Source organism: Anolis sagrei, chromosome 6 (assembly GCF_037176765.1).
Source record: "Anolis sagrei isolate rAnoSag1 chromosome 6, rAnoSag1.mat, whole genome shotgun sequence".
NCBI lineage: Eukaryota > Metazoa > Chordata > Lepidosauria > Squamata > Dactyloidae > Anolis > Anolis sagrei.
Window position 1 is genome coordinate 7,525,309 of NC_090026.1, and position 26,450 is coordinate 7,551,758.

At 43.0% G+C, this 26,450-nt stretch overlaps 3 protein-coding genes and 6 non-coding genes across 9 annotated transcripts; 4 read left to right on the forward strand and 5 right to left on the reverse strand.

Moving 5' to 3' along the window:
- The first annotated feature begins 4,316 nt into the window (after window positions 1-4,316).
- TRNAQ-UUG (transfer RNA glutamine (anticodon UUG)) lies at window positions 4,317-4,388 on the forward strand. Its single transcript has one exon. It is a non-coding gene; the product is annotated as a tRNA-Gln (tRNA).
- Window positions 4,389-5,050: 662 nt separating this feature from the next.
- On the forward strand, window positions 5,051-5,121 carry TRNAG-GCC (transfer RNA glycine (anticodon GCC)). Its single transcript has one exon. It is a non-coding gene; the product is annotated as a tRNA-Gly (tRNA).
- Window positions 5,122-5,336: 215 nt separating this feature from the next.
- Window positions 5,337-5,409, forward strand: TRNAF-GAA (transfer RNA phenylalanine (anticodon GAA)). Its single transcript has one exon. It is a non-coding gene; the product is annotated as a tRNA-Phe (tRNA).
- A 4,889-nt stretch (window positions 5,410-10,298) lies between these two features.
- TRNAS-GCU (transfer RNA serine (anticodon GCU)) lies at window positions 10,299-10,380 on the forward strand. Its single transcript has one exon. It is a non-coding gene; the product is annotated as a tRNA-Ser (tRNA).
- Window positions 10,381-11,880: 1,500 nt separating this feature from the next.
- On the reverse strand, window positions 11,881-12,661 carry LOC132779300 (histone H1.01-like). The gene has a single exon (XM_060782987.2). It carries the CDS (start codon window positions 12,633-12,635, stop codon window positions 12,006-12,008), a length of 630 nt encoding a protein of 209 aa, XP_060638970.2. The 5' UTR covers window positions 12,636-12,661; the 3' UTR covers window positions 11,881-12,005.
- Window positions 12,662-16,691: 4,030 nt separating this feature from the next.
- Window positions 16,692-17,232, reverse strand: LOC132779187 (histone H3). Its single transcript, XM_067469450.1, has one exon. It carries the CDS (start codon window positions 17,187-17,189, stop codon window positions 16,779-16,781), a length of 411 nt encoding a protein of 136 aa, XP_067325551.1. The 5' UTR covers window positions 17,190-17,232; the 3' UTR covers window positions 16,692-16,778.
- A 4,026-nt stretch (window positions 17,233-21,258) lies between these two features.
- On the reverse strand, window positions 21,259-21,330 carry TRNAD-GUC (transfer RNA aspartic acid (anticodon GUC)). The gene has a single exon. It is a non-coding gene; the product is annotated as a tRNA-Asp (tRNA).
- A 3,458-nt stretch (window positions 21,331-24,788) lies between these two features.
- LOC132777593 (histone H2B 5-like) lies at window positions 24,789-25,278 on the reverse strand. The gene has a single exon (XM_060779959.2). It carries the CDS (start codon window positions 25,248-25,250, stop codon window positions 24,870-24,872), a length of 381 nt encoding a protein of 126 aa, XP_060635942.1. The 5' UTR covers window positions 25,251-25,278; the 3' UTR covers window positions 24,789-24,869.
- Window positions 25,279-26,322: 1,044 nt separating this feature from the next.
- On the reverse strand, window positions 26,323-26,394 carry TRNAA-UGC (transfer RNA alanine (anticodon UGC)). The gene has a single exon. It is a non-coding gene; the product is annotated as a tRNA-Ala (tRNA).
- Between the last annotated feature and the right edge of the window lie 56 nt (window positions 26,395-26,450).

Here is a 26,450-nt window from a genome sequence, read left to right on the forward strand (position 1 = left end):
CATTGCATTTTTATTTATATAGATTTGCATGTGCTCCATGATTCAAAGAACAAGGGAGAAACATACAACTAGGATCGTTCTGTCCTGCAGTGTCAAAGGTGAGGCTGAACTGCTAATCCCAGAATAACAAATACTGAGGAATGCTGGGATGTGCAGTCCAAGTACATTGAGAAACCTATGATTTCCACCTTTGGCTTTGATTGAGCTGAAACCTCCTTTTTATTTATTTATTTATTAATTATTTATTTACTGTATTTGTATACCGCCTTTCTCAGCCAATTGGCGACTCAAGGCGGTTTCCAACAAATCAGTATACATAAAAACATTAAACAGTATAAGACGTCAAAAGCAATAAAAGCAACATCATCAGCCTCTCATTATTCTCAAGCATTGTCCAATTCCATTGTCAGGTCATTCAATTTCCTATATTAGCTACTCTGTATTTGTAAACGCTTGCTCGAATAGCCACGTTTTAACTTGCCTCCGAAATGTCAAGAGGGAGGGAGCAGATCTGATTTCCCCAAGGGGAGGCGTTCCATAGCCGAGGGGCCACCACTGAGAAGGCCCTGTCTCTCGTCCCCGCCAAATTTATTTATTTATTTATTTACTTTGCTTCTATACCGCTGTTCTCAGCCCGAAGGCGACTCACAGCGGTTCACAAACACAGAACACAGCAAAATTCAAACACCAGTATAAACAGTTAATAACCTAATCTAATACACAATTAATACACCATTACTATGAAACCATTCATTAGCGTCTCGTCACTAAAAACATGATCCAGGTTCGTTGTCCATTGTTCCATTCCTATGTCATTACCAGTCTTGCACTAATTATTCGAACGCCTGCACAAATGTACTTGTGACGAAGGCGGGACTGAGAGCAGGGCCTCCCCGATTGATCTTAAAGTCCTCAGTGGTTCATAAGGGGAGATGCGTTCGGACAGGTAAGTTGGGCCAGAACCATTTAGGGCTTTATAGGCCAAAGCCAGCACTTTGAATTGGGCCCGGTAGCAAACTGGCAGCCAGTGGAACTAGCGCAACAAAAGGGTTGTATGCTCCCTGAGGGTTGATAACAACCTGGCTGCCGTTTGTTGGACTAGTTGAAGCTTCTGGACCGTCTTCAAAGGCAACCCCACGTAGAGAGCATTGCAGTAGTCTATACGGATGTAACTAGAGAGTGGACTACCGTGGCCAAATCATTCAATTTCCTATATTAGCTACTCTGTATTTGTAAACGCTTGCTCGAATAGCCACGTTTTAACTTGCCTCCAAAATGTCAAGAGGGAGGGAGCAGATCTGATTTCCTCAAGGGAAGGCATTCCATAGCCAAGGGGCCACCACTGAGAAGGCCCTGTCTCTCGTCCCCACCAAATGTGTTTGTGACAAAGGCGGGACCGAGAGCAGGGCCTCTCCAGATGATCTTAAGTCTTAAGTGGTTCGTAAGGGGAGATACGTTTGGACAGGTAAGTTAGGCCAGAACCCTTTAGGGCTTTATAGGCCAAAGCCAGCACTTTGAATTGGGCCTGGTAGCAAACTAGCAGCCAGTGGAGCTAGCGCAACAAGGGTGGTTAAAACCAACTAGAGTTCCTGCTGATGCTAGCAGAATTATTTCCCCAATTCCAGATGTTCTTGTTCTTCCTCAGGGCGAGTGCTCATTTTTTAGGGAGGCGGATTAACTGGAAAGTCAGCTTTTATGTAGGTGGTAGCAAGGCCTTGTTGGCCTGCAGCCCTGCAGCCCATTTTGGAGTGTTGACATATTCACAAATGAAATAGGAATTTTCCCAACACACATGAGTGATATATCAATGGGAAAATAAGTTTGTCAATGGGAAGGAGTGTGGGTTCAAATAAACACAAGAGATTTTTTATTTGTCGTGTCAGGATAACCAGTCAAATTATATTACATTTCTAACAGAACAAAGCAAACAAACAGACAAAATACAAAATTTGTGAGTTTGGTAGTTAATTAAATGTCCTTTGACCAGTATCTGGCCACTTGGAGTGCTTCTGGTGTTGCCGCAAGAAGGTCCTCCATTGTGCATGTGGCAGGGCTCAGGTTGCATTGCAGCAGGTGGTCAGTGGTTTGCTCTTCTCCACACTCGCATGTCGTGGATTCCACTTTGTAGCCCCATTTCTTGAGGTTGGCTCTGCATCTCGTGGTGCCAGAGCGCAGTCTGTTCAGTGCCTTCCAAGTCGCCCAGTCTTCTGTGTGCCCAGGAGGGAGTCTCTCATCTGGTATCACCCACAGATTGAGGTGCTGGGTTTGAGCCTGCCACTTTTGGACTCTTGCTTGCTGGGGTGTTGCAGCGAGTGTCTCTGTAGATCTTAGAAAGCTATTTCTTGATTTAGGTCGTTGACGTGCTGGCTGATACCCAAACAAGGGATGAGCTGGAGATGTCACTGCCTTGGTCCTTTCACTATTAGCTGCTACTTCCCGGTGAATGTCAGGTGGTGCAATACCGGCTAAACAGTGTAATTTTAAATATAGTATTAAATATATGGCACCAACGGCCACTCTGGGGCCAGAATAAAGAAGGGGAGCCGGGAGGACATTGCCATCTTGTCCCCTGTGACATCAGCGCCCCTCCCCTAGCAATAATGTAATATTATGTAGTACTAGTGTTATGAATGATGTAATAGTACTATGCTAGTTATGTATTATGTACTATGTTGTATGTACTTATGACTTGTAAGCCGCTCTGAGTCCCCTTCAGGGCATATAAATGTCGTAAATAAATAAATAATAAATAAATATAGTTGTTATTTTAAATGTGTTATTGTAATTATGAACTATGATATTTTGCTGATTGTATGTTTTTATGGTTGCAAACCGGGCTGAGTCCCTCTAAGAGGTGAGAAGCTCGGTATAGAAAACTTTGAAATAAATAAATAAATAATTTCTCCAGTGGTGTAGGGCGCAGGCACCCCGTGATAATGCGGCATGTCTCATTAAGAGCCACATCCACTATTTTAGTGTGGTGTGATGTGCTCCACACTGGGCATGCATACTCAGCAGCAGAGTAGCAAAGCGCAAGGGCAGATGTCTTCACTGTATCTGGTTGTGATCCCCAGGCTGTGCCAGTCAGCTTTCGTATGATACAGGTCCTTGTTGGCCTGCAGCATCAGCTGCCCTGATTTCATTCATTCTGGAGTGTTGACATATTCACAAATGGAATATAAAGAGTCTGGGAGTCCCTTTGGACCGTCTGCTGACAATGGAGGCCCAGGTCTCCGCCGTGAGCAGAACCGCCTTCTTTCACCTGCGGCAGGCCAGACGGCTGGCCCCCTACCTGTCCAGGGATGACCTAGCTACGGTGATCCAGGCCACGGTCATCTCAAGACTGGACTACTGTAACACCCTCTCCATTGGCCTTCCTCTGTCGGTGATCCGGAAGTTCAAGTTGGTACAAAACGCAAGTGCTCGGCTTCTTGCAAGAGCTCCAATGAGATGCCACATAACCCCAATCTTACTACAGCTGCATTGGTTACCAATTGAGCACCGGATCACTTGCAAAGTGATGGTACTCACCTTTAAGGCCTTGCATGGTCTGGGGCCAATGTATCTGAGGGATCGTCTCACCCCCTACCAACCCCAGAGATCCCTCCGTTCTGAGGACCAAGATCTGTTGGAAGTCCCCAGTGTCAAGACCTTGCGTCTAACGGCAACCAGACGCAGAGCCTTCACAGCAGTGGCGCCATCACTCTGGAATGCTCTGCCACCTGAAGTCTGTGCCTTGCGGGACTTACCAGCTTTCCGCAGGGCATGTAAGACATACCTGTTCCGACAGGCTTTTAATGTTTGATACTGTTGTTTTTAAATTGTTTTAAATTGCTTTTAAACTTTGTTAGATTTTAGCTATTCTTGTAAGCCGCTCCGAGCCCCAGGGGAGTGGCAGCATATAAGTTCAAATAATAAATAAATAAATAAATAAATAAATATGAATTTTCCCAACACACAAGAGCGGATATATCAATGGGAAAATAAGTTTGTCAATGGGAAGGTGTGTGTGTTCAAATAAACATAATAGATTAGGTATGGGCAAACTTGGGGTCTCTTTAGATGTTTTGGACTCCAAGTCCCAGCATTCCTAACAGCCTCAGGCCCTTTCCTTTTCCCCCTCAGCCGCTTAAGCGGCTGAGGGGGAAAAGGAAAGGGCCTGAGGCTGTTAGGAATGCTGGGACTTGAAGTCCAAAACATCTAAAGAGCCCCCAAGTTTGCTCAAACTTGGCCTAAACCTCCTGATGGTAAGAGCTATAAGTATACAGCAATTGCTTTAGAACAAAGGGAAGCGAGGAGGAGCGGCCCACGTGGCCGGTTCCATGGTGTAATGGTTAGCACTCTGGACTTTGAATCCAGCGATCCGAGTTCAAATCTCGGTGGAACCTCACTTTTTCTAAAAAAAATAATATTTTAAAAATCTATTTTTTTATTTCCTCTTAATATAAGCTAGGAACTACATTTCCAAAGCTGAGTTTCCACCAGGGAAAAGCTACCCAGTTTGCCTTTCTCTCTTATTTCCAAATTCTATTATTATTATTTACCTTTCTCTCTTATTTCCAATTATATACCAAACAGAGCTAGAAAGCAAACCCAGCACCTTTAGGCATGTGTAGAGTGCCATGAGAATGGGTCCTAACCCAGCAGAGGTATCTCTCCTTTTTTTTTTCAAATTAAAAGTGAGAAATCTTATAGATTATTACTATATTAAAAAGTTTTAAATAGTTTGGTAAAAGTCAGCAATATTATAGAGTATTACTATACAAAAAGTTACCCAAAAAATAGTTTGACTTTTGGAAATCTTATAGATTATTACTATATGAAAAGTTTTAAATAGTTTGGTAAAAGTCAGCAATTTTATATATTATTACTATATAAAAAGTTGCAAAAAATTAGTTTGGCCTTTGATTCCATAAAGCCAGTCAATGAAATGCAAAGAAAAACCCCAAAACTCTTAGCATAAGAATTAATAAACAATTCAAGGAAATGTTTACAACTTGCCAAGCTGTTCATCTATATAGAATCCAAGGATGAGAGTCTCCCAGTCAAGGCATTGGTGGTTCAGTGGTAGAATTCTCGCCTGCCACGCGGGAGGCCCGGGTTCGATTCCCGGCCAATGCAAAGACAATTTTTTTTTTGTGAATTTCAATTATATCTAGCGTAATTTATTCGTTTTAAACATATGATTCGAATAAATTTGGTCAAAGTATTACAGTTTTGCATTATTTTTTAAAAAATGCAGGAAACTACCATAGAAAATAATAGACTACCAGAGAAAATAATCAGGGCATTGGTTACTTTTTTTAGACACTGCATCAAAGCCTTGGCCACCAGCAGCCGAAATAGCTCAGTTGGGAGAGCGTTAGACTGAAGATCTAAAGGTCCCTGGTTCGATCCCGGGTTTCGGCAGGGGCTAGTCGCTTTTTTGGCTTACTCTAGTATTTAATATATGCAAAAGCTATACAGAAACCAAAGCTGTGTTTTGCATTATCCACTATATAAGTAAGTAAAATGGACAGGATCATTTTTCTCTGTTGCATACTGTCTTTGGAATTTTTTTGCTCAAGGTTGACAGTCTATGTAAATAAAAATGTAATGTTAGTTTGTGGGATTAACATAACTCAAAAACCACTGGATGAACTGACACCAAATTCAGACACAACACACCTATCAGGCCAACAAGTGACTATCACTCATAAAAACACTGACTTAAGGGACTTAAAAAGCAAAAAAAAATAAAATATATATATTACAACGCATGCACAAAACCATATATATATACACATATACACAAATATATGTACACATATAGAATCATAGAATCAAAGAGTTGGAAGAGACCTCATGGGCCATCCAGTCCAACCCCATTCTGCCAAGAAGCAGGAATATTGCATTCAAATCACCCCTGACAGATGGCCATCCAGCCTCTGTTTAAAAGCTTCCAAAGAAGGAGCCTCCATCCACCACACTCCAGGGCAGAGAGTTCCACTGCTGAACGGCTCTCACAGTCAGGAAGTTCTTCCTCATGTTCAGATGGAATCTCCTCTCTTGTAGTTTGAAGCCATTGTTCCATTGCGTCCTAGTCTCCAAGGAAGCAGAAAACAAGCTTGCTCCCTCCTCCCTGTGGCTTCCTCTCACATATTTACACATGGCTATCATATCTCCTCTCAGCCTTCTCTAAAACGCACATACACAAATCAGGCCACAGTAATGCGTGGCGGGGGACAGCTAGTCTATATAAATAAAAATGTAATGTTCATTTGTGGGTTTAACATAACTCAAAAACCACTGGATGAATTAACACTAAATTTGGACACCATACACCTATCAGGCCAACAAGTGACCATCACTCATAAAAACACTGAAAGACACAGTGGAAGGGATGTAAAAAGCCAAAAAACAAAAAATAAATAACAATGCATGTACAAAACCATATATATATACACACATACACAAATATATATACACATAAAACACATATATACAGACTGGGCCACAGCAATGCGTGGCAGGGGACGGCTAGTCTATATAAATAAAAATGTAATGTTAGTTTGTGGGATTAACATAACTCAAAAACCACTGGACAAATTGACACCAAATTTGGACACAAGACACCTATCAGGCCAATGAGTGACCATCACTCATAAAAACACTGAAAAACACATCAGAAGGGATTTTAAAAGCCCCAAAATTATATATATGTGTGTATATATATATATATATAGACTGTGTATTTCTAGGTGCAAAGATTACTGCAGATGCAGACTGTGGCCAGGAAATCAGAAGACGCTTCCTTCTTGGGAGGAGAGCAATGTCCAGTCTCGATAAAATCGTAAAGAGTAGAGACATCAGACTGGCAACAAAGATCCATTGCCTAGTCAAAGCCATGGTCTTCCCTGTAGTAACCTACAGATGTGAGAGCTGGACCTTAGGGAAGGCTGAGCGAAGGAAGATCGATGCTTTTGAACTGTGGTGTTGGAGGAAAGTGATGAGAGTGCCTTGGACTGCGAGAAGATCCAACCAGTCCATCCTCCAGGAAATAAAGCCCGACTGCTCACTGGAGGGAAGGTGACTAGAGACAAAGTTGAAGTCCTTTGGCCACATCATGAGGAGACAGCAAAGCCTAGAGAAGACAATGATGCTGGGGAAAGTGGAAGGCAAAAGGAAGAGGGGCCGACCAAGGGCAAGATGGATGGACGGCATCCTTGAAGTGACTGGACTGACCTTGAAGGAGCTGGGGGTGGTGACGGCCGACAGGGAGCTCTGGCATGGGCTGGTCCATGAGGTCACGAAGAGTCGGAGACGAGTGAACGAATGAACAACAACATATATATACACACACACACACACACACACACACACAAATACACAAATATATACACACATATATACACACAAAACACATATACAGAAATCGGGCCGCAGCAATGCGTGGCAGGGGACGGCTAGTCTATATAAATAAAAATGTAATGTTTGTTTGTGGGATTAACATAACTCAAAAACCAGTTGATGAATTGACACCAAATTTGGACACAAGACACCTATCAGGCCAACGAGTGACCATCACTCATAAAAACACTGAAAAACACAGTGGAAGGGACTTTAAAAGCCAAAAAATAAAACAAATACATTACAACGCATGCGCAAAACCACATATATATACGCAAACACACGTATATATACATACTAGCTGTCCCCTGCCACACATTGCTGTGGCCCAGTCTGTTGATCTAGGAAATAAAGTAATGAGAAAGTGTTGGTTTCTAATATATATAATTATGCTTGTGAGTAAACAGTATTTCTTGCTGTGTCTTTGTCAGTGTCAATGTGGAGAGTGTCTGCTTTGCCTACTCTGCAACATGCAACATATTGTTGTCCTTCTTTAGAGGTCCCTTTGAAATCTATGATACTGCATCTGTCATATCCATATCTATATGTGTGTGTGAATCATATATATCAATCTATCTCTATGGCTGGATGGTTCTTTGTCAGGAGGGCTTTGATTATGTTTTCTTGCCTCCGTGAAGGGAGTTGGGAGTGGATGGCCTTAACTATTTTCTGTTGGTCATGGGGGTTCTGTGTGAGAAGTTTGCCCCAGTTCTGTCGTTGGTGGGTTTCAGCATGCTCTTTGAGTGTAGGTGAACTATAAATCCCAGTAACTACAACTCCCAAAGGTCAAGGTCTATTTCCACCAAACTTCATCTGTGTTCATATTTGGGCATGTGGAATATTCATGCCAAGTTTGGTCCAGATCCATCATTGTTTGAGTCCACAGTGCTCTCTGAATGTAGGTGAACTACAACTCCCAAACTCAAGGTCAATGCCCACCCAACCCTTCTAGTGTTTTCTGTTGGTCATGGGAGTCCTGTGTGCCACGTTTGGTTCAATTCCATCATTGGTGGAGTTGAGAATGCTCTTTGTTTGTAAGCAAACTATAAATCCTAGCAACTACAACTCCCAAATGACAAAATCATTTTTTTGAGCAATAGTCACTCCTTGGGTTAGTAGGTGTCTTGTGGCCAAATTTGGTGGCAATTTGCCCAGTGGTTTTTGAGTTACGTTAATCCCACAAATGAACATTACATTTTTATTTATATAGACTAGCTGTACCCGTCACACGTTGTTGTGGCCAACCTTCTCCTCTTGTTTCTCTCCTTCTTTCCCTCCTTCCTTTGCTCCTCCTTTCCTTTATTCGTTCTGTTTTCTTTTTTCCTTCTCTCCTTCCTTCCTTCTCTACTTCTTTCCTTCCTTCCTTCGCTTTTTGCTTCCACCCTTCCTTCTCTCTTTCCTTCTTCCCTTCCCTCCCTCTTTCTCTCCCTCTTTCCCTCCTTCCTTCACTCCATCTCTCTTTCCTTCCCCTTTTCTTTCTTTCTCTCCTTCCTTTTCTACCTCATTTCTTCCTTCCCCCCTTTTTTCCTACTACTTTCTCTCCTTCCTTCCCTACCTCTTTCTTTCCTTCCTTTGCTTTGTTTCCATGCTTCTTTCTTTCTTTCCTTCCTTTTCTACCTCATTCCTTCCTCCCCCCCCCTTTCTTTTCCTACTACTTTCTCTCCTTCCTTCCTTCCTTCTCTACCTCTTTCCTTCCTTCCTTTGCTCTTTATTTCCATGCTTCTTTCTTTCTTTCTCTCCTTCCCTCTCTACCTCATTCCTTCCTTCCTTCCTTCCTTCCTTTGCTCTGTTTCCATGCTTCTTTCTTTCTTTCTTTCTTTCTCTCCTTCCCTCTCTCTCATTCCTTCCTTCCTTCCTTCGCTGTTTCCATGCTTCTTTCTTTCCTTCCTTCCTTTTCTATCTCATTCCTTCCTTTCCCCACCCTTTCTTTTCCTACTAATTTCTCTCCTTCCTTCCTTCTCTGCCTCTTTCCTTCCTTCCTTTGCTCTTTGTTTCCATGCTTCTTTCTTTCTCTCCTTCCTTTTCTACCTCATTCCTTCCTTTCCCCACCCTTTCTTTTCCTACTAATTTCTCTCCTTCCTTCCTTCTCTGCCTCTTTCCTTCCTTCCTTTGCTCTTTGTTTCCATGCTTCTTTCTTTCTCTCCTTCCTTTTCTACCTCATTCCTTCCTTTCCCCACCTTTTCTTTTCCTACTAATTTCTCTCCTTCCTTCCCTCTCTACCTCATTCCTTCCTTCCTTTGCTCTTTGTTTCCATGCTTCTTTCTTTCTTTCTCTCCTTTCTTTTCTACCTCATTCCTTCCTTTCCCTCTTTGTTTCCATGCTTCTTTCTTTCTTTCTCTCTCTCTCTTTCTCCCCTTCCTTCCCTCCCTCTTCTTTCCATTTTTTCTGTATGTCATTTAGCTTTTTGGGTTTTTAAGTCCTTTCTGCTGTTTTGAGGTTTTTTTTTTTAATGAGTGATGGTCACTTGTTGGTCTGTTAGGGGTCTTGTGTCCAAATTTGGTGTCAATTCGTCCAGTGGTTTTGGAGTTCTGTTAACCCCACAAACGAACATTACATTTTTATTTATATAGATAGATGTTTATTAGGTCTTCCTCTTTTGTGTGATTATTTCTTTCCTCCAATATTGATCCTATGCTTCTAACTGCCGCATTAAGAGAATGGGGCAGAATATTATTGTTTTACTTGATGCATTAGTAGAAATGAGAAATGGTGCTTTGCAAAAGAGAGAGAAGCTGCAGCATCACATTCATGCTTGCTTTGCACTTTTTCACACTCTAAGAGTAAATGGTCCAAAGTTACTGATACCAGTGTGGGTATCCATGTCTTAGCTCATCTCTATTCAGAACATATTGTCTTCTGCTGCTGTAAAAGGAACTAGGAAAAAAAGGTGAGATTGGACCGGAACACCTGACGAGGTGGCCGAGTGGTTAAGGCGATGGACTGCTAATCCATTGTGCTCTGCACGCGTGGGTTCGAATCCCATCCTCGTCGGTCCACATTATTTTTAAGTGCTCAGAATGGAAGGGGAAGGGAAGGGACCCAATCAATGTCACATGAATGAATGTGGAACCTTTTAAAACAGCATCTCCTCCCGCCCCATATCATATATTTCAATATATTTACCTTTCCCAGAAATGACTTCCCACATTTTGCTCCCATAGTGGGATTTTAACTGTAGGAATGGGGTATTTTATTAATATAGTTACAAAAAATTCAATTTCTGCAAATCCTGAGAATCCCAATTTGTTGGGACTCAGGAAGGTAATTTCTAGATACCATGAAGCATCCCAGCTTTTAAAAGTGTAGTCTAAGAGCATTGGGTTGCTGTGACTTTTCCAGGCTGTATGGCCATGTTCCAGAAGCATTCTCTCCTGACGTTCCACCCAGATCTATGGCAGGCATCCTCAGAGGCTGAGGTCTGTTGGAAACTAGGCAAGTGGGGTTTATATCCCTGTGGAATAATGTCCAGGGTGGGAGAAAGAACCCGTCTGCTTGAGGAAAGTGTGAATGTTGCAATTGGCAACCTTGATTAGCATTGAATACATAGCCTTGCAGAAGACTAAACTCAGAAAACAGGAGAATCAGAAAGAAAACAATCAGGGCCAGTCAGTTCTTGTGGGTTTTTTCGGGCTATATGGCCATGTTCTAGAGGCATTTCTCCTGATGTTTCGGCTGCATCTATGGCAAGCATCCTCTGAGGATGCTTGCCATAGATTCAGGCGAAACATCAGGAGAAATGCCTCTAGAACATGGCCATATAGCCCGAAAAAACCCACGAGAACTGAGCGATTCCAGACATGAAAGCCTTCGACAATCAGGGCCAGCTTTGTGTGTGTCAGGAGCGACTTGAGAAACTGCAAGTCGCTTCTGGTGTGAGAGAATTGGCCGTCTGCAAGGACGTTGCCCAGAGGACATTACCCTGATGCTTCAACATCCTTGTGGGAGGCTTCTCTCGTGTCCCAGCATGGGGAGCTGGAGCTGACAGAGGGAGCTCATCCACGCTCTCCCTGGATTCGAACCTCTAACCTGTCGGTCTTCAGCCCTGCCGGCACAAGGGTTTAACCCAGTGTCACCGGGGGCTCCTAAATCCTCCCAACAAAGGATTCACCTAGCTAACACCTCCCAACAAAGGATTCCCCCCAGGCAGGAAGCAGCTATTCCTTGAATCTACAAGGCCATTCAGTGCTAATCAAGGTGGCCCATTGCTTCATTCCCACTTGCCTCAAACAGGCAAGTTTTCCCCTACCTTGGACATTCAAATATTTAAACCCCACTTGCCTAGTTTTCAAGACCTCTCAGCCCGAGGCTGAAACGTCAGGAGAGAATGCTTCTGGAACATGTCCAGACAGCCCGAAAACTCACAACCTTGTGCATATCCAGACAGCCTGGAAAACTCAACCTTGTGATTCCGGCCATGAAAGCCCTCAGCACTTTGGCCTCAGTAGAAATGGGCAAGAAAACCGACATCAACCCAGTGATCCCTGCCAACATAATCTAGCAGCTAGTCCCCAGTAAGGAACATCAAAGTGATTTCATCCCTTTCAGGGAATATTTAGGTGGCTCTTAAAAGAGCCGTTGTGGTAAAAAGGTGAACCCTTATGCAAAGAGTATGGAGTTCACTTCTTTTTGGGAGCGACTTTAGGTTTGGTGGTCTTGGGCTTGGCCTTCGCCTTGGGCTTCAGAGCCTTGGCGGGACTCTTGATGGTCTTCTTAGGCTTGGTCACCTTGGACTTTTTGGGACTCTTGGCAGCTGCTTTCTTGGCAGCAGAGGCGGGCTTCTTGGCGACTTTCTTGGCAGCGGGCTTCTTAGCTGCGACGGCCTTCTTCACCACTTTCTTGGCCGCCGGCTTCTTGGCTTTGGCAGCGGCGGAAGCGGGCTTCTTCTTGGGGGCAGCCTTCTTCTCTTTGCCCTCAGAGCCCTGCTTCTTGTTGAGCTTGAAAGAGCCTGAAGCGCCGGTGCCTTTGGTCTGGAGCAGAGTGCCCTTCGTCACCAGGCTCTTGAGACCCAGCTTGATGCGGCTGTTGTTCTTCTCCACATCGTAACCGGCAGCCGCTAAAGATTTCTTCAGAGCGGCCAGGGAAATCCCACCGCGCTCCTTGGAAGCCGTCACCGCTTGGGTCAGCAGCTCAGTCACGCTGGGACCCGATGGCTTCTTCGCCTTAGCGGCTCCTCCTGCCTTCTTCGCCGCCGTTTTGGGAGCGGGAGCCGCCGAAGTCTCCGCCGCTGCTGGTGCTACTTCTGCCATCCTGATACCTGTCTGTTCTCTTCGAAGGAAACGTCGAACTGAAAACAAAAGCAGAGCGGGGGCCTGGTATTTATAGGCGAGATGCTGCGCTCCGATTGGTTCTTTTCCAGCCGCGCTCTGATTGGTTCTCCATTTCCATCCGCGCTCTGATTGGTCCGTTTCTGTCAAGGCTTGCAGACCGGCTCCAGAACCAAGCTCCTTGGGTCCAGGCAACTTTTTTTGTGTTTCTTCATCAGCACAAAAATGCTAATTATTAAAAATTCTTTTTACGGATTCTCCCAAATCTTGGAGGGATCAATAAGGGGAAAGTGAGCTTGGCTGGGATCCAGTTTGCAAGCCGAAGGGTGATAAAATGAGCCAGGGAAAGAAGAAGAAACACAGCCTCTCATTATTCTTTCCAGCTAAAAATGTGCAAACTTTTGGCTTTCGGTGCAAATAGCAAATTCGGCTTTAAACCCAGGGCTATGGCAGGTAGTGAGGAATGTACCCAGGAGGGTTGACTTCTAGTCAGTGAAGAAAGGGAGGGTTTTCACCTGATCGTTTTGCAGCAATCCCTTGCTGAATTGAGTCAAGTAGCACACCTGTTTATGAGATTCTTTTTTCCCTTGGAGACAATCAATAAAGATACTTTGCTTCCTTTCCTGTATCAAATGTTGGATTTCCCTCAAAGGAAACAGTTACTGGGATAGGAGAAGGATCTGACAGAAGGATCTGGAATTCAACTCTTGTTTCGGGGATGCATCCACACTGTAGAGTTACTGCAGTTCGACTCCACATTCCTTTCAATGGCTCAATGTTATGGAATCCTGTGAGTTGTAGTTTGGTGAAGCCCTAGCACTCTTTGGCAGAAAGGTCTAATGGTCTCCTGGGATTCAGTAGCATTGAGCCATTGAAATGAAAGTGGGATCGAACTGCAGTAATTCTACAGTACGGATACACCAGGAATGGGCAAACTTGGGCCCTGCAGATGTTTTGGACTGCAACTCCCACCATTCCTAACAGCCTCAGGCCCCTTCCTTTTCCCCCTCAGCCGCTTAAGCGGCTGAGGGGGAAAAGGAAAGGGCCTGAGGCTGTTAGGAATGGTGGGAGTTGCAGTCCAAAGCACCTGCAGGGCCCAAGTTTGCCCATTCCTTGTCTAATGCATTGGTCATCATTTTTCCCATATTCATTCTATTGCAATATACTAAGATGCAGGGTAGGTACCAGGTGAATTTTTTGAAGGTGACCTTTACAAAGGAGAGCTTTCCATAGATAAGGTGCATCCACTGTAAAGACCCCACCTCTCAAATAGTCCTTTGTCTCCCTTCATTCAGTAGTGATGGTTCTTGCTGTTATGGGCCTATGACCTATGCAGACCCTAGGGTGGATTTACCACACAGGTTTCGTGGCATGGTTTAATTCAGAAAAAGTTTCCCATTCTGTTGTCGAAGGCTTTTATGACTGGAATCACTGGTTTGCTGTGAGTTTTCTGGGCTGTATGTCCATGTACCAGAAGCATTCTCTCCTGGCGTTTCACCCACATCTATGGGAGGCATTCTCAGAGATTGTGAGTTCTGTTGGAAACTAGGCAAGTGGAGTTTATATATCTGTGGAACAATGTCCAGGTTGGGAGAGAGAACTCTCGTCTGTTTGAAGCAAGTGTGACTGTTGCCATTGGCCAGCTTGATTATTTACTTATTTATTTACAATATTTATATACTGTTTTTTCTCACCCCTGGGGAGATTCAAAGTGTTTTATACAAAAATAACAGCAAAATTCAATGCCTTACATACCTAAACAAAAACACAAACCAATAACATATAACTAGGCATAAAAGGCATTGAATGGCCTTGCAGCTTCAAAGCCTGGCCTGCTTCTTGTCAGGGGAAATCCTTTGTGGGGAGGTGTTGGCTGGCCCTGATTGTTTCTTGTCTGGAATTCCCTTCTCTTCCGATTGTTGCTCTTTATTTACTATCCTGATTTGAGTTTTTTAAATACTGGTAACCAGATTTTGTGTGTGTGTGTGTGTTTTTTTTTTCATGGTTTCCTCCTTTCTGTTGAAATTGTCCACATGCTTCTTATGTATTTCAATGTCTTCTTTGTGTAGTCTGACCTGGTGATTGTGAAAGTGATCCAGCATTTCTGTGTTCTCAAATAGTATGTTGTGTCCAGGTTGGTCCATCAGGTGCTCTGCTATGGCTGGCTTCTCTGGTTGAAGTAATCAACAGTGCCTTTCATGTTCCTTGATTCATGTTTGGGTGCTGCGCCCCAACAAAGGATTCCCCCAGGCAGCAACCAGCCAGGCTTTGAAGCCACAAGGCTATTCACTGCTAATCTAGGTGGCCATTTGCAACATTCACACTTGCCTCAAACAAACAAAGGTTCTTTCTCTTACCCTGGACATTATTCCACAGATATATAAATACCACTTGTCTAGTTTCCGACAGATCTCACAACCTCTGAGGATGTCTGTCATTGTTGTTGTTCATTCGTTCAGTCGTCTCCGACTCTTCATGACCTCATGGACCAGCCCACGCCAGAGCTCCCTGTCGGCCGTCACCACCCCCAGCTCCTTCAAGGTCAGTCCAGTCACTTCAAGGATGCCATCCATCCGTTTTGCCCTTGGTCGGCCCCTCTTCCTTTTTCCTTCTACTTTCCCCAGCATAATTGTCTTCTCTAGGCTTTCCTGTCTCCTCATGATGTGGCCAAAGTACTTCAACTTTGTCTCTAGTATCCTTCCCTCCAGTGAGCAGTCGGGCTTTATTTCCTGGAGGATGGACTGGTTGGATCTTCTCGCAGTCCAAGGCACTCTCAGCACTTTCCTCCAACACCACAGCTCAAAAGCATCGATCTTCCTTCGCTCAGCCTTCCCTAAGGTCCAGCTCTCACATCCGTAGGTGACTACAGGAACTACCATGGCTTTGACTAGGCAATGGATCTTTGTTGCCAGTCTGATGTCTCTACTCTTTACTATTTTATCTAGACTGGACATTGCTCTCCTCCCAAGAAGTAAGCGTCTGTCTGTCATAGATGTAGGCAAAACATCAGGAGATAATGCTTCTGGAACATGGCCATAGAGCCTGAAACTCACAGCAGCCCAAGTTTCCCATTTTTTTCTTTGAGGCTAAGAGAGTGCGATTTTCCCAGTGAGCTTTCATGTCAAAGCAGGGATTTGATTTTAGCCCTAATCTTCATTGTCCACCATTCTAATCAACATGGCTCAGTATTATTTATTGGCATTTATTAAACTGAATTTAAAACTCTTTTATGCATTGTGATATTGTTGCATGTTTATTAATATATGGCCCCATCTACACTACCATTACATGGCACTGTAGGTGGGACCATACATTCAAAAGCAACATCACAACCATCAGTTTTAAACTGTATTATATGGCAGAGTAGATGGGCCAAAGTAGATAATTGAAAAGGAAGAAAATTGTTTGTATTTATGTTCATCCATGAAGACATATGCTCCAACTGTGTTGGATTTCACAGGTTTCCCGATAAATTATTATCCTGCTTTTTCAGCTACTTTTGAAATGGCACAGGGTGTGTCTACAATGTTGAATTAAGGCAGTTTGATACCAGTTTAATTTTCATGTCTCGGTACTATGGAATCCTGGGAGCTGTAGTCTGTACTCTTTGGCAGAGAAAGCCAAAGACCTTGAAAAACTCCGCCTCACAGCATTCCATTCCATTGAGCCATAAGAATTAAAAGGGTATCAAACTGCATTAATTCCAGTGTCATTTTTCTACCTACGGGAGAGCCTATCATTTGGAAGGTTTGTATACTCTGCCTATAACATGCTTCAGCAAGATCAGGTGAATAAGTGACAATCACTGCGCTGATTGGATGAAAATAAAGCGGGATCAGGAACTGACCAATCAAGTTACAGCGCGGGAAATTCGAAAGGATTCTGGTTTGCCTGCAAGCACTGCAACGGTTAAGGATAAATTAATGTCTTCATAAAGCCACTGAAATGTATCTTATGAGTTTTATCCTGAGGTAAACATCAAAAAGTATATCAGAAATGCCGTGTTGTATTTGTCATGAAATTAAACCTGCAATTTTCAGCACTTTTTGAGAGCATGTGGTGGCTCTTAAAAGAGCCTTTTGGAATGTTTCTTTCAGACGAGGACTGGATTCAAAGGCCTGAAACTTAAGCCCTCTCCCCGCGGATGCGTCGGGCGAGCTGGATGTCCTTGGGCATGATGGTGACGCGCTTGGCGTGGATGGCGCAGAGGTTGGTGTCCTCGAAGAGCCCCACCAGGTAAGCCTCGCTGGCCTCCTGCAGCGCCATGACGGCCGAGCTCTGGAAGCGCAGATCCGTCTTGAAGTCCTGCGCGATCTCCCTGACGAGGCGCTGGAAGGGCAGCTTCCGGATGAGCAACTCCGTGGACTTCTGGTAGCGGCGGATCTCCCTCAGGGCCACCGTGCCCGGGCGGTAGCGGTGAGGCTTCTTCACTCCCCCGGTGGCTGGAGCGCTCTTCCGGGCGGCTTTGGTGGCCAACTGCTTGCGGGGCGCCTTCCCACCGGTGGACTTACGAGCTGTCTGCTTGGTACGAGCCATGACCTTCTAGAGGAGCAGGAGAGACAAAAAGAACTGCTTTCTCGAAGAATCACCAACGATTAACCTCAGCCGCTGCTGCCCGCTGTATTTATACACTATTTCCTCCTGTTTGATTGGTTAGAAAAAACCAGCCAATCACAAGGTTTGAAATTCCCGCCCTGTGCGGTGATTGGTCGCAGTTCACAAAACCGGCTTTTCCATGTTTCCCTCAGAATTCTCTTATGTCTTCACTACGCTAGAAAAAAACAGCCAATCACAATGTTTGAAATTTCCACCCTGTGCGGTGATTGGTCGCAGTTCACAAAACCGGCACCTCCATGTTTCCCTCAGAGCTCTCTTATTGTATTGCCGAAGGCTTTCATGGCTGGAATCACTAGATTCTTGTGGGGTTTTTCGGGCTATATGGCCATGTTCTAGAGGCATTTTTCTCCTGACGTTTCGCCTGCATCTATGGCAAGCATCCTCGGAGGTAGTGAGGTTTGTTGGGGTTTGGAAAATGGGTTTATATATCTGTGGAATGACTGGAGTGGGGCAAAGAGCTCTTCTCTGCTGGAGCTAGGTGTGAATCATAGAATCAAAGAGTTGGAAGAGACCTCATGGGCCATCCAGTCCAACCCCCTGCCAAGAAGCAGGAATATTGCATTCAAATCACCCCTGACAGATGGCCATCCAGCCTCTGTTTAAAAGCTTCCAAAGAAGGAGCCTCCACCACACTCCGGGGCAGAGAGTTCCACTGCTGAACGGCTCTCACAGTCAGGAAGTTCTTCCTCATGTTCAGAATGTTTCAACTGACCACCTTCATTAGTATTTGAAGGCCTGGCTGAGCCTGGGGGAATCTTTTGTTGAGAGGTGTATTAAAAAACTCTAAAATTACAACAGCGAAACAGCAGAGAGGAAACAACCAGGCACACCTTAACACCTCTCAACAAAAGATTACCCCAGGCTCAGCCAGGCCTTCAAATGCTAATGAAGGTGGTCAGTTGAAACATTCACACCTAGCTCCAGCAGAGAAGAGCTCTTTGCCCCACCCCAGTCATTCCACAGATATATTAACCCATTTTCCAAACTCCAACAGACCTCACTGCCTCTAAGGATGCTTGCTATAGATGCAGGCGAAACGTCAGGAGAAAATGCCTCTAGAACATGGCCATATAGCCCCAAAAAACCCACAAGAACCTAGCTCTCTTATTTCTTCACTACACATACGAGAGCATCGAAATATTTCAATCGCATTAGAGTACTTAAATAGTAAATAACTTAGTATTTAAACACTATTATGAATTATTATTAGACTAATCGTACAGAGTTATGTTAAGCGGTAGAAAAACAAAGATTTCTTAAAAATATCTCTCGCTGTACCCCGATTGGCCAATTTCCAATCCCGGTTTTCTTTCATCCAATCAGAACGCAGCAATTGATATAACGCTATCTCAGAGCTCTTTTATTTCTTCATTGCTCATACGAGAAAATTTAAAGCATTTATATAGTAAATAACTTAGTATTTAAACACTATTATGAATTATGAGAATTAATTTATCCTGAATCACAGTTTTGATTCGTGCAGAATTATGTTAACGGTAGAAAAAAATGATAGAATTTTTTAAATGTCCCTCGCTGTACCCTGATTGGCCAGTTTCCCATCCCGCTTTTCTTTCATCCAATCGGAGCGCAGCAATTGATGTCAACGTTATCTATCAACCTAACCCTTCGGAAGCACTGGAAGTTAACGGTCTCCGTTGTGAAAAGGACATTAAAGATCGCAAGTATTAAAAATGTTAAAGGACATTGTCTGAAAAAGAGGTAGAAGGTAAAATGTCGGAGTCAGAAGTCAACGCCTCTGGAGTTGTCGGTTCGAATCCTTCCTCTGCCAAAGTCCATTTTCTTCTAGAGACAGTATGAGTATCAGTAAAACTATCTATTGGCAGATTATAGGAAAGCAACCATACTAAAACATCTTAGTTGGACTGTAAGGGAAAACACTGGCTGACCTTGGGCTCTGATTGCTAATGGGTCAATAGAATTGCATAAATATGCCTGATTTATGTTTAGAAAATATTGCTATCATTTTTGCTGGGAGATCTTGCTGAGTTGTAGGGATAGAGAGAATCAGGGAGTTGGAAGAAGCCCTAAGGGTAATCTAGGCCAACCCCATTCTGTTGTCTTCTGAAAACATGAAGACAACAGGCCTTCCAAACAGATAATAATAATAATAATAATAATAATAATAATAATAATAATCTTTATTTATACCCCGCCACCATCTCCCCAATGGGGACTAGGGGTGGCTAACATGAGGCTGAGCCCAAAAATAATACAACATAATAATAATAATAATAATAATAAGAAGAAGAAGAACTTTATTTATACCCCATCACCATCTCCCCAAACCTGAACATCAAGCAAAAAGTGGGTGCCAGAAACAAAATCATACGAAAGCTGACTGGCACAACCTGGGGATCACAACCAGACACAGTGAAGACATCTGCCCTTGCGCTATGCTACTCTGCTGCTGAGTATGCATGCCCAGTGTGGAACACATCTCACCACACTAAAACAGTAGATGTGGCTCTTAATGAGACATGTCGCATTATCACAGGGTGTCTGCGCCCCACACCACTGGAGAAATTACACTGCTTAGCCAGTATTGCACCACCTGACATCCGCCGGGAAGTAGCAGCCAATAGTGAAAGGACCAAGGCAGAGACATCTCAAGCTCACCCCTTGTTTGGGTATCAGCCAGCACGTCAACGACTTAAATCAAGACATAGTTTTCTTAGATCTACAGAGACACTCGCTGGAACACCTCAGCAAGCGAGAGTCCAAAAGTGGCAGGCTCAAACCCAGAACCTCAATCCGTGGGTGATACCAGATGAGAGACTCCCCGCTGGGCACATAGAAGACTGGGCGACTTGGAAGACGCTGAACAGACTGCGCTCTGGCACCACGAGATGCAGAGCTAACCTTAAGAAATGGGGCTACAGGGTGGAATCCACGACATGCGAATGTGGAGAAGAGCAAACCACTGACCACCTGCTGCAATGCACCCTGAGCCCTGCCACATGCACAATGGAGGACCTCCTTGCGGCAACACCAGAAGCATTCCAAGTGGACAGATACTGTGCCTTGGACCGCGAGAAGATCCAACCAGTCCATCCTCCAGGAAATAAAGCCCGACTGCTCACTGGAGGGAAGGATACTAGAGACAAAGTTGAAGTACTTTGGCCACATCATGAGAAGAAAGGAAAGCTTAGAGAAGACAATGATGATGGGGAAAATGGAAGGAAAAAGGAAGAGGGGCCGACCAAGGGCAAGATGGATGGAGGGCATCCTTGAAGTGACTGGACTGACCTTGAAGGAGCTGGGGGTGGTGACGGCCAACAGGAAGCTCTGGCGTGGGCTGGTCCATGAGGTCACGAAGAGTCGGAGACGACTGAACGAATGAACAACAACATTGTATTGTCGAAGGCTTTCATGGCCGGAATCACTGGGTTGTTGTAGGTTTTTCCGGGCTATATAGCCATGTTCTGTAGGCAATTTTTCTCCTGACGTTTGGCCTGCATCTATGGCAAGCATCCTCAGAGGTAGTGAGGACTGTTGGAAGTAGGAAAATGGGTTTGTATGTCCGTGGAATGACCGGGGTGGGACAAAGGACTCTTGTCTGCTGGAGCTAGGTGTGAATGTTTCAACTGACCACCTTGATTAGCATTTAGTGGCTTGGAAGAGCCTGGGGGGAATCTTTTTTTGAGAGTGATTTGATGTGTCTGTTGTTTTGCAGTTGTAATTTTTGAGTTTTTTAATACTGGTAGCCAGATTTTGTTCATTTTCATGGTTTCTTCCTTTCTGTTGAAATTGTCCACATGTTTGTGGATTTCAATGGCTTCTTTGTGTAGTCTGACATGGTGGTAATATTACATGTAATAGCCTTGCAGCTATAGGTTATTTTCTTTTGTCTGTTGTCACTCCAGTTTCTTTGAGGAGAAGGGGAGTATAAATACAGATAATAAAGATGAGGATGGGTTACTATTACTATTGTTATTGCTAAAAAAAGTGCAATTAAAAATTGCAACTTCTCCCCGTCGGGGAATCGAACCCCGGTCTCCCGCGTGACAGGCGGGGATACTTACCACTATACTAACGAGGAAATTGCTGAATGCGGCCCTTCGTCAGGGCCATTTGTTGCTAGGCGAATGCAAATGACTCAACTCTGACTCGTTCTGATTGGCTGTCCCATTTCCGGTCTCAGACTGAGGTCCTCAACTATCAGAAGACAGCAATCTGAGCCCAGAAAAAAAAAGTATGTCTTTCCAAACCTGAGAATTAAGAGGCTTGGAAAATAACCATTGTAAACCATATTGGGAAATAATTTGAATCGAGTTATGTGTTTTTGAACCAGTCTTGTATGTGGACTTTCAATGGAGTGCAAATGGGTGCCTGGCCACACAAAAGATATGCAGTGGAACTATGGGAGTTGTAGGTTTACAAGATCTTTGTGTATATATTAGAAATATATGACTATATCATATTATTATTAGTATTATATTGCATTACATTATAAATATTATATGTATAAATATTATGTTTACATATGATTATATCATATTATTATTATTAGTATTATATTGCATTACATTACAAATAATATATGTATAAATATTACGTTTACAAGGTCTTTATGCATATAAGTATCTTACCCAACATAAATAATGTTATTCAATTGGGGGGGGGGGGCAAAGTACTACAACTCCCATAATCCCATGGTAATTATGTTTACAAGTATCCTATGCATAGAAGTATCCTAACTGCATGATGTCATTTCCTAATTGATTCTATCACTAAAAAAATAAGGAAAATATTTATTAATTTGCAAGAGTTGTAGTCCTGCAAGGCCTTTTGCTGTCTTTGCCAAGGCATCCCATCTACCCAATATAAATAATGCTATTCAATTTGGGGTGGGGTGGGGGCAAAGTACTACAACTCCCATAATCCTATGGCAATTGTGTTTACAACTTACAAGATCTTTATGCATGCAAGTATCCTAACTGCATGATGTCATTTCCTAATTGATTCTATCATAAAAACAAGGAAAATGTTTATTATTTTGCAAGGATTGTAGTCTGGCAAGGCCTTTTGCTGTCTTTGCCAAGGCCTCATCTACCCCAAAATATAAATAACACTATTCTATTGGGGGGGGGGGGGATACTACAACTCCCACAATCCCATGGCAATTGTTTACAAGTATCCTATGTATATAAGTATCCTAACTGCACGATGTCATTTCCTAATCGATTCTATCATTTAAAAAAAAGGAAAATATTTATTAATTTGCAAGAGTTGTAGTCCTGCAAGTCCTTTTGCTGTCTTTGCCAAGGCCCCATCTACCCCAAAATATAAATAACGCTATTCAATTGGGGGTGGGGTGGGTACTACAACTCCCATCATCCCATGGCAATTGTGTTTACAAGTATCCTATGCATATGAGTATCCTAACTGTATGTTATTTCCTAATTGATTCTATCATTAAAAAAACAAGGAAACTTTATTAATTTGCAAAAGAGTTGTAGTCCTGCAAGGCCTTTGTCTTTGCCAAGGCCACATCTACCCCACAATATAAATAACGCTATTCAATTGGGAGGGAGGGAGGGAGGGGGAAGTACTACAACTCCCATAATCCTATGGCAATTGAAGTGCAGTCCCAATTATTTATTTATGACATTTATATGCCGCTCTTTTCACCCCGAAGGGGACTCAGAGCGGCTTACAAATATGTAAACACAATATATTATATTATTAGCATAGCACAATATTAGAAAAATACATTCCCATATTGTACTACATCAATATACTGTAATATTACTAGTAATATTACATGTAATATGAAATATATGGTATTATTATATTGTATTACATTATATTATCAATAATATGTGTATACAATATATATTACTAGCTTTGCCCTGCCACGTGTTGCTGTGGCCTGTAGTAAGACTTTTCGAAATAGAGGTAGATATCTGGACTATTATGAAAGAGAGGTACCTACTATTCCTTCCCCTTTCTCTCATTTCTTCCTTCTCTACTTCCTTCTTTCATTCCTTCTTTAGCTCTTTGGTTTCATCCTTCCTTCTCTCTTTCCTTCATTCCCTCCCCCTTTCTCTACTTCTTCCTTTGTCTTCTTTCTTCCCTCCCTTTTTCCTTCCTTCTTTCACTTTTTATTTCCTTTTCTCCTTCCTTCCTTGCCTCTTTCCTGCCTTTCCTTCCCTTTTTCTTTCCTTTCTACTTTCTCCTCTTCCTTCGGTACTTTCCTTCCCTCCTTCTCTTTCCTTCCTTTTTCCTCCCTCTTTTCTTCTCTCCTTCCTTCCTGTTTGCTCTCCCCCAATACCATGGTAGAGTCCCTTCTAACTCTATTCTGAGTCTATTTAATATAGTTTTATATATATTCTGAGTGTATATCTATTGAGAGTTTTATATATATATATATATATTAAATAGACTCAGAATAGTCTAACTCTATTCTGAGTCTATTTAATATAGTGTTTATATATATATATAAAACTATATTAAATAGACTCAGAATAGATATAGACTCAGAATATATATATAAAACTATATTAAATAGACTCAGAATAGAGTTAGAAGGGACTCTACCATGGTATTGGGGGAGAGCAAACAGGAAGGAAGGAGAGAAGAAAAGAGGGAGGAAAAAGGAAGGAAGGAAGGAAAGAGAAGGAGGGAAGGAAAGTACCGAAGGAAGAGGAGAAAGTAGAAAGGAAAGAAAAAGGGAAGGAAATATATATGTACTAGCCATCCCCTGCTACACGTTGCTGTAGCCCAGTCTGGTGATATGGAAAATAAAGTAATGAGAAAGTGTTGGTTTCTAATATGTGTAATTTCCTTGCGTTTGTGGGTAAACTATTTGATCACATTTTCTTGCCCTGGTGAAGGGAGTTGGACTGGGTGGCCTTAAGTATTTTCTATTGCTCATAGGGGTTCTGTGTGAGAAGTTTCCTCCAATTCTATTGTTTGTGGGGTTCAGAATGCTTTTTTGATTGTAGGTGAACTATAAATCCCAGTAAGTACAACTCCCAAATGTCAAGGTCTATTTCCCTCGAGTTCCATCTGTGTTCCTAGTTGGGCATGTTGTTGTTCATTCATTCAGTCATCTCCGATCTTCGTGACCTCATGGACCAGCCCACGCCAGAGCTCCCTGTCGGCCGTTACCACCCCCAGCTCCTTCAAGATCATTCCAGTCACTTCAAGGATGCCATCCATCCATCTTGCCCTTGGTCGGCCCCTCTTCCTTTTGCCTTCCACTTTCCTCAGCATCATTGTCTTCTCTAGGCTTTGCTGTCTCCTCATGATGTGGCCAAAGGACTTCAGCTTTGTTAGGCATATGGAATTATTTATACAAGATATATGTGTATACAATATACTATATTATTACCTCAGCACATCATTAATATATTAATACCATATTATGAGTCTTCAAGTGCCAGTTTGGATAACAGTACCCATAGACCCCAATGTACTTTAGGTCCTATTCACCAAAAGGTAATCAGTGTTGTTTACATTGAGAAGCAAGTGTCCAGCTCTTTTCTGGAGGAAGTGGGCGGCTCTTAAAAGAGCCTTTGGGTTGTCTGTTGGGTTTCCAACTCCAGCCAAGGGAGGCTGCTGGGAGTTGTAGTCCTACTTGGAGCTGGTGTACTTGGTGACGGCCTTGGTGCCCTCGGAGACGGCGTGCTTGGCCAGCTCCCCGGGAAGCAGGAGGCGGACGGCGGTCTGGATCTCGCGAGAAGTGATGGTGGAGCGCTTGTTGTAGTGCGCCAGGCGGGAGGCCTCACCGGCGATGCGCTCGAAGATGTCGTTGACGAAGGAGTTCATGATGCTCATGGCCTTGGAGGAGATGCCAGTGTCCGGGTGGACCTGCTTGAGCACCTTGTAGACGTAGATGGAGTAGCTCTCCTTGCGGCTCTTCCTGCGCTTCTTGTCGCCCTTCTTCTGGGTCTTGGTGATCGCCTTCTTCGACCCCTTCTTGGCCGCTGGCGCTGACTTCGCTGGTTCCGGCATGATTCAATGAGTACTTCCTCTCACTACAGTTCGGAAACAACTGTGATGTCGAGCTCCCTGCCGCCCGGCTTATTTATAGGAGTGCTATGCAAATGAGAGGCTCCAAATATCCATTTCCTATTGGTCAGCGAGATGGCTTTTCGAACGTTCAGCGTCTATTGGCTAGGGAAGTAGCTCCTCATTGGTTTACGCATCAGCGCTCCGATTGGTTGTTTGAGAAATTCACCTTGCTTGCTATTGGTCGACGGTTTTAAGTGTTATCCTATCGAAAGCGCACATTTTGAAGCCACAAGCTAATCCGTTCTAGTGGTGTCAAGCTCTATTAATTCTGTAGTGTAGAATGTATTCTCAATAATACCTTTGGATAAAGCATAGGCAATTATATCAGTTATTAATTATCGAGGGAGATAAAACTACCCAGATTTTTTTTAAGAAAGAAAGAAATAGAACATATAGAATTTTTCACTTTCATACAGTGAAGGTTCTTTGTGTTTTCAAAAAGAGGGGAAATGCGGATTAAGGTTATTTTTATTATAATATTATAATATTATATTTTATTATTATATTATATTATTATTTTATTATTATATTATTATATTATATTTTATTATATTTTATTATATTTTTATAATAATAATTTTATTATATAAGGTTATTTTTATTATTATTAATAATAATAATAATAATAATAATAAATAAAAAATTTCCTTCCCTTTTGTTTCTGGTACTGATCTGGCTTAATTTTATATTTCTAATACCTACTTCTTAAGCCTCAGGCGTTACTATTTGCCCAATACTAACTAAATTCGAAGAAATTTAAACCTTAGTGACTGCAAATGAATTTTAAAGGGGAAACATAGGTTTCAAGGATTTTGTTTACTGAATGCAGCCCTTCTTTCAGATTTACAAAGAGTACCCGGATGAGATGGGCGGGGGGGGGGGAAGAGAGAGATAGGAAAGATTTCTTCTAATGCTGCAGATTTTTCACTGCCATAAATCTTTTATTTACATTGGGATTTTTAAAAAATATATTTTATCCCGTGGAGGAGAGAGAGGAGGAAAAAAAAACTTGTGGAGATGCCGGGGATCGAACCCGGGGCCTCATACATGCAAAGCATGCGCTCTACCACTGAGCTACATCCCCGACCTGCTGAAACAGGCGCCATTGTTCAATGAAAAGGAATTGCATTCATATCTCTG

What these genes read in the sequence shown, in the direction of transcription:
- LOC132779300 (XM_060782987.2), bottom strand. Translation starts at nt 12,635, where the DNA reads ATGGCAGAAGTAGCACCAGCAGCGGCGGAGACTTCGGCGGCTCCCGCT.
- LOC132779187 (XM_067469450.1), bottom strand. Translation starts at nt 17,189, where the DNA reads ATGGCTCGTACCAAGCAGACAGCTCGTAAGTCCACCGGTGGGAAGGCG.
- LOC132777593 (XM_060779959.2), bottom strand. Translation starts at nt 25,250, where the DNA reads ATGCCGGAACCAGCGAAGTCAGCGCCAGCGGCCAAGAAGGGGTCGAAG.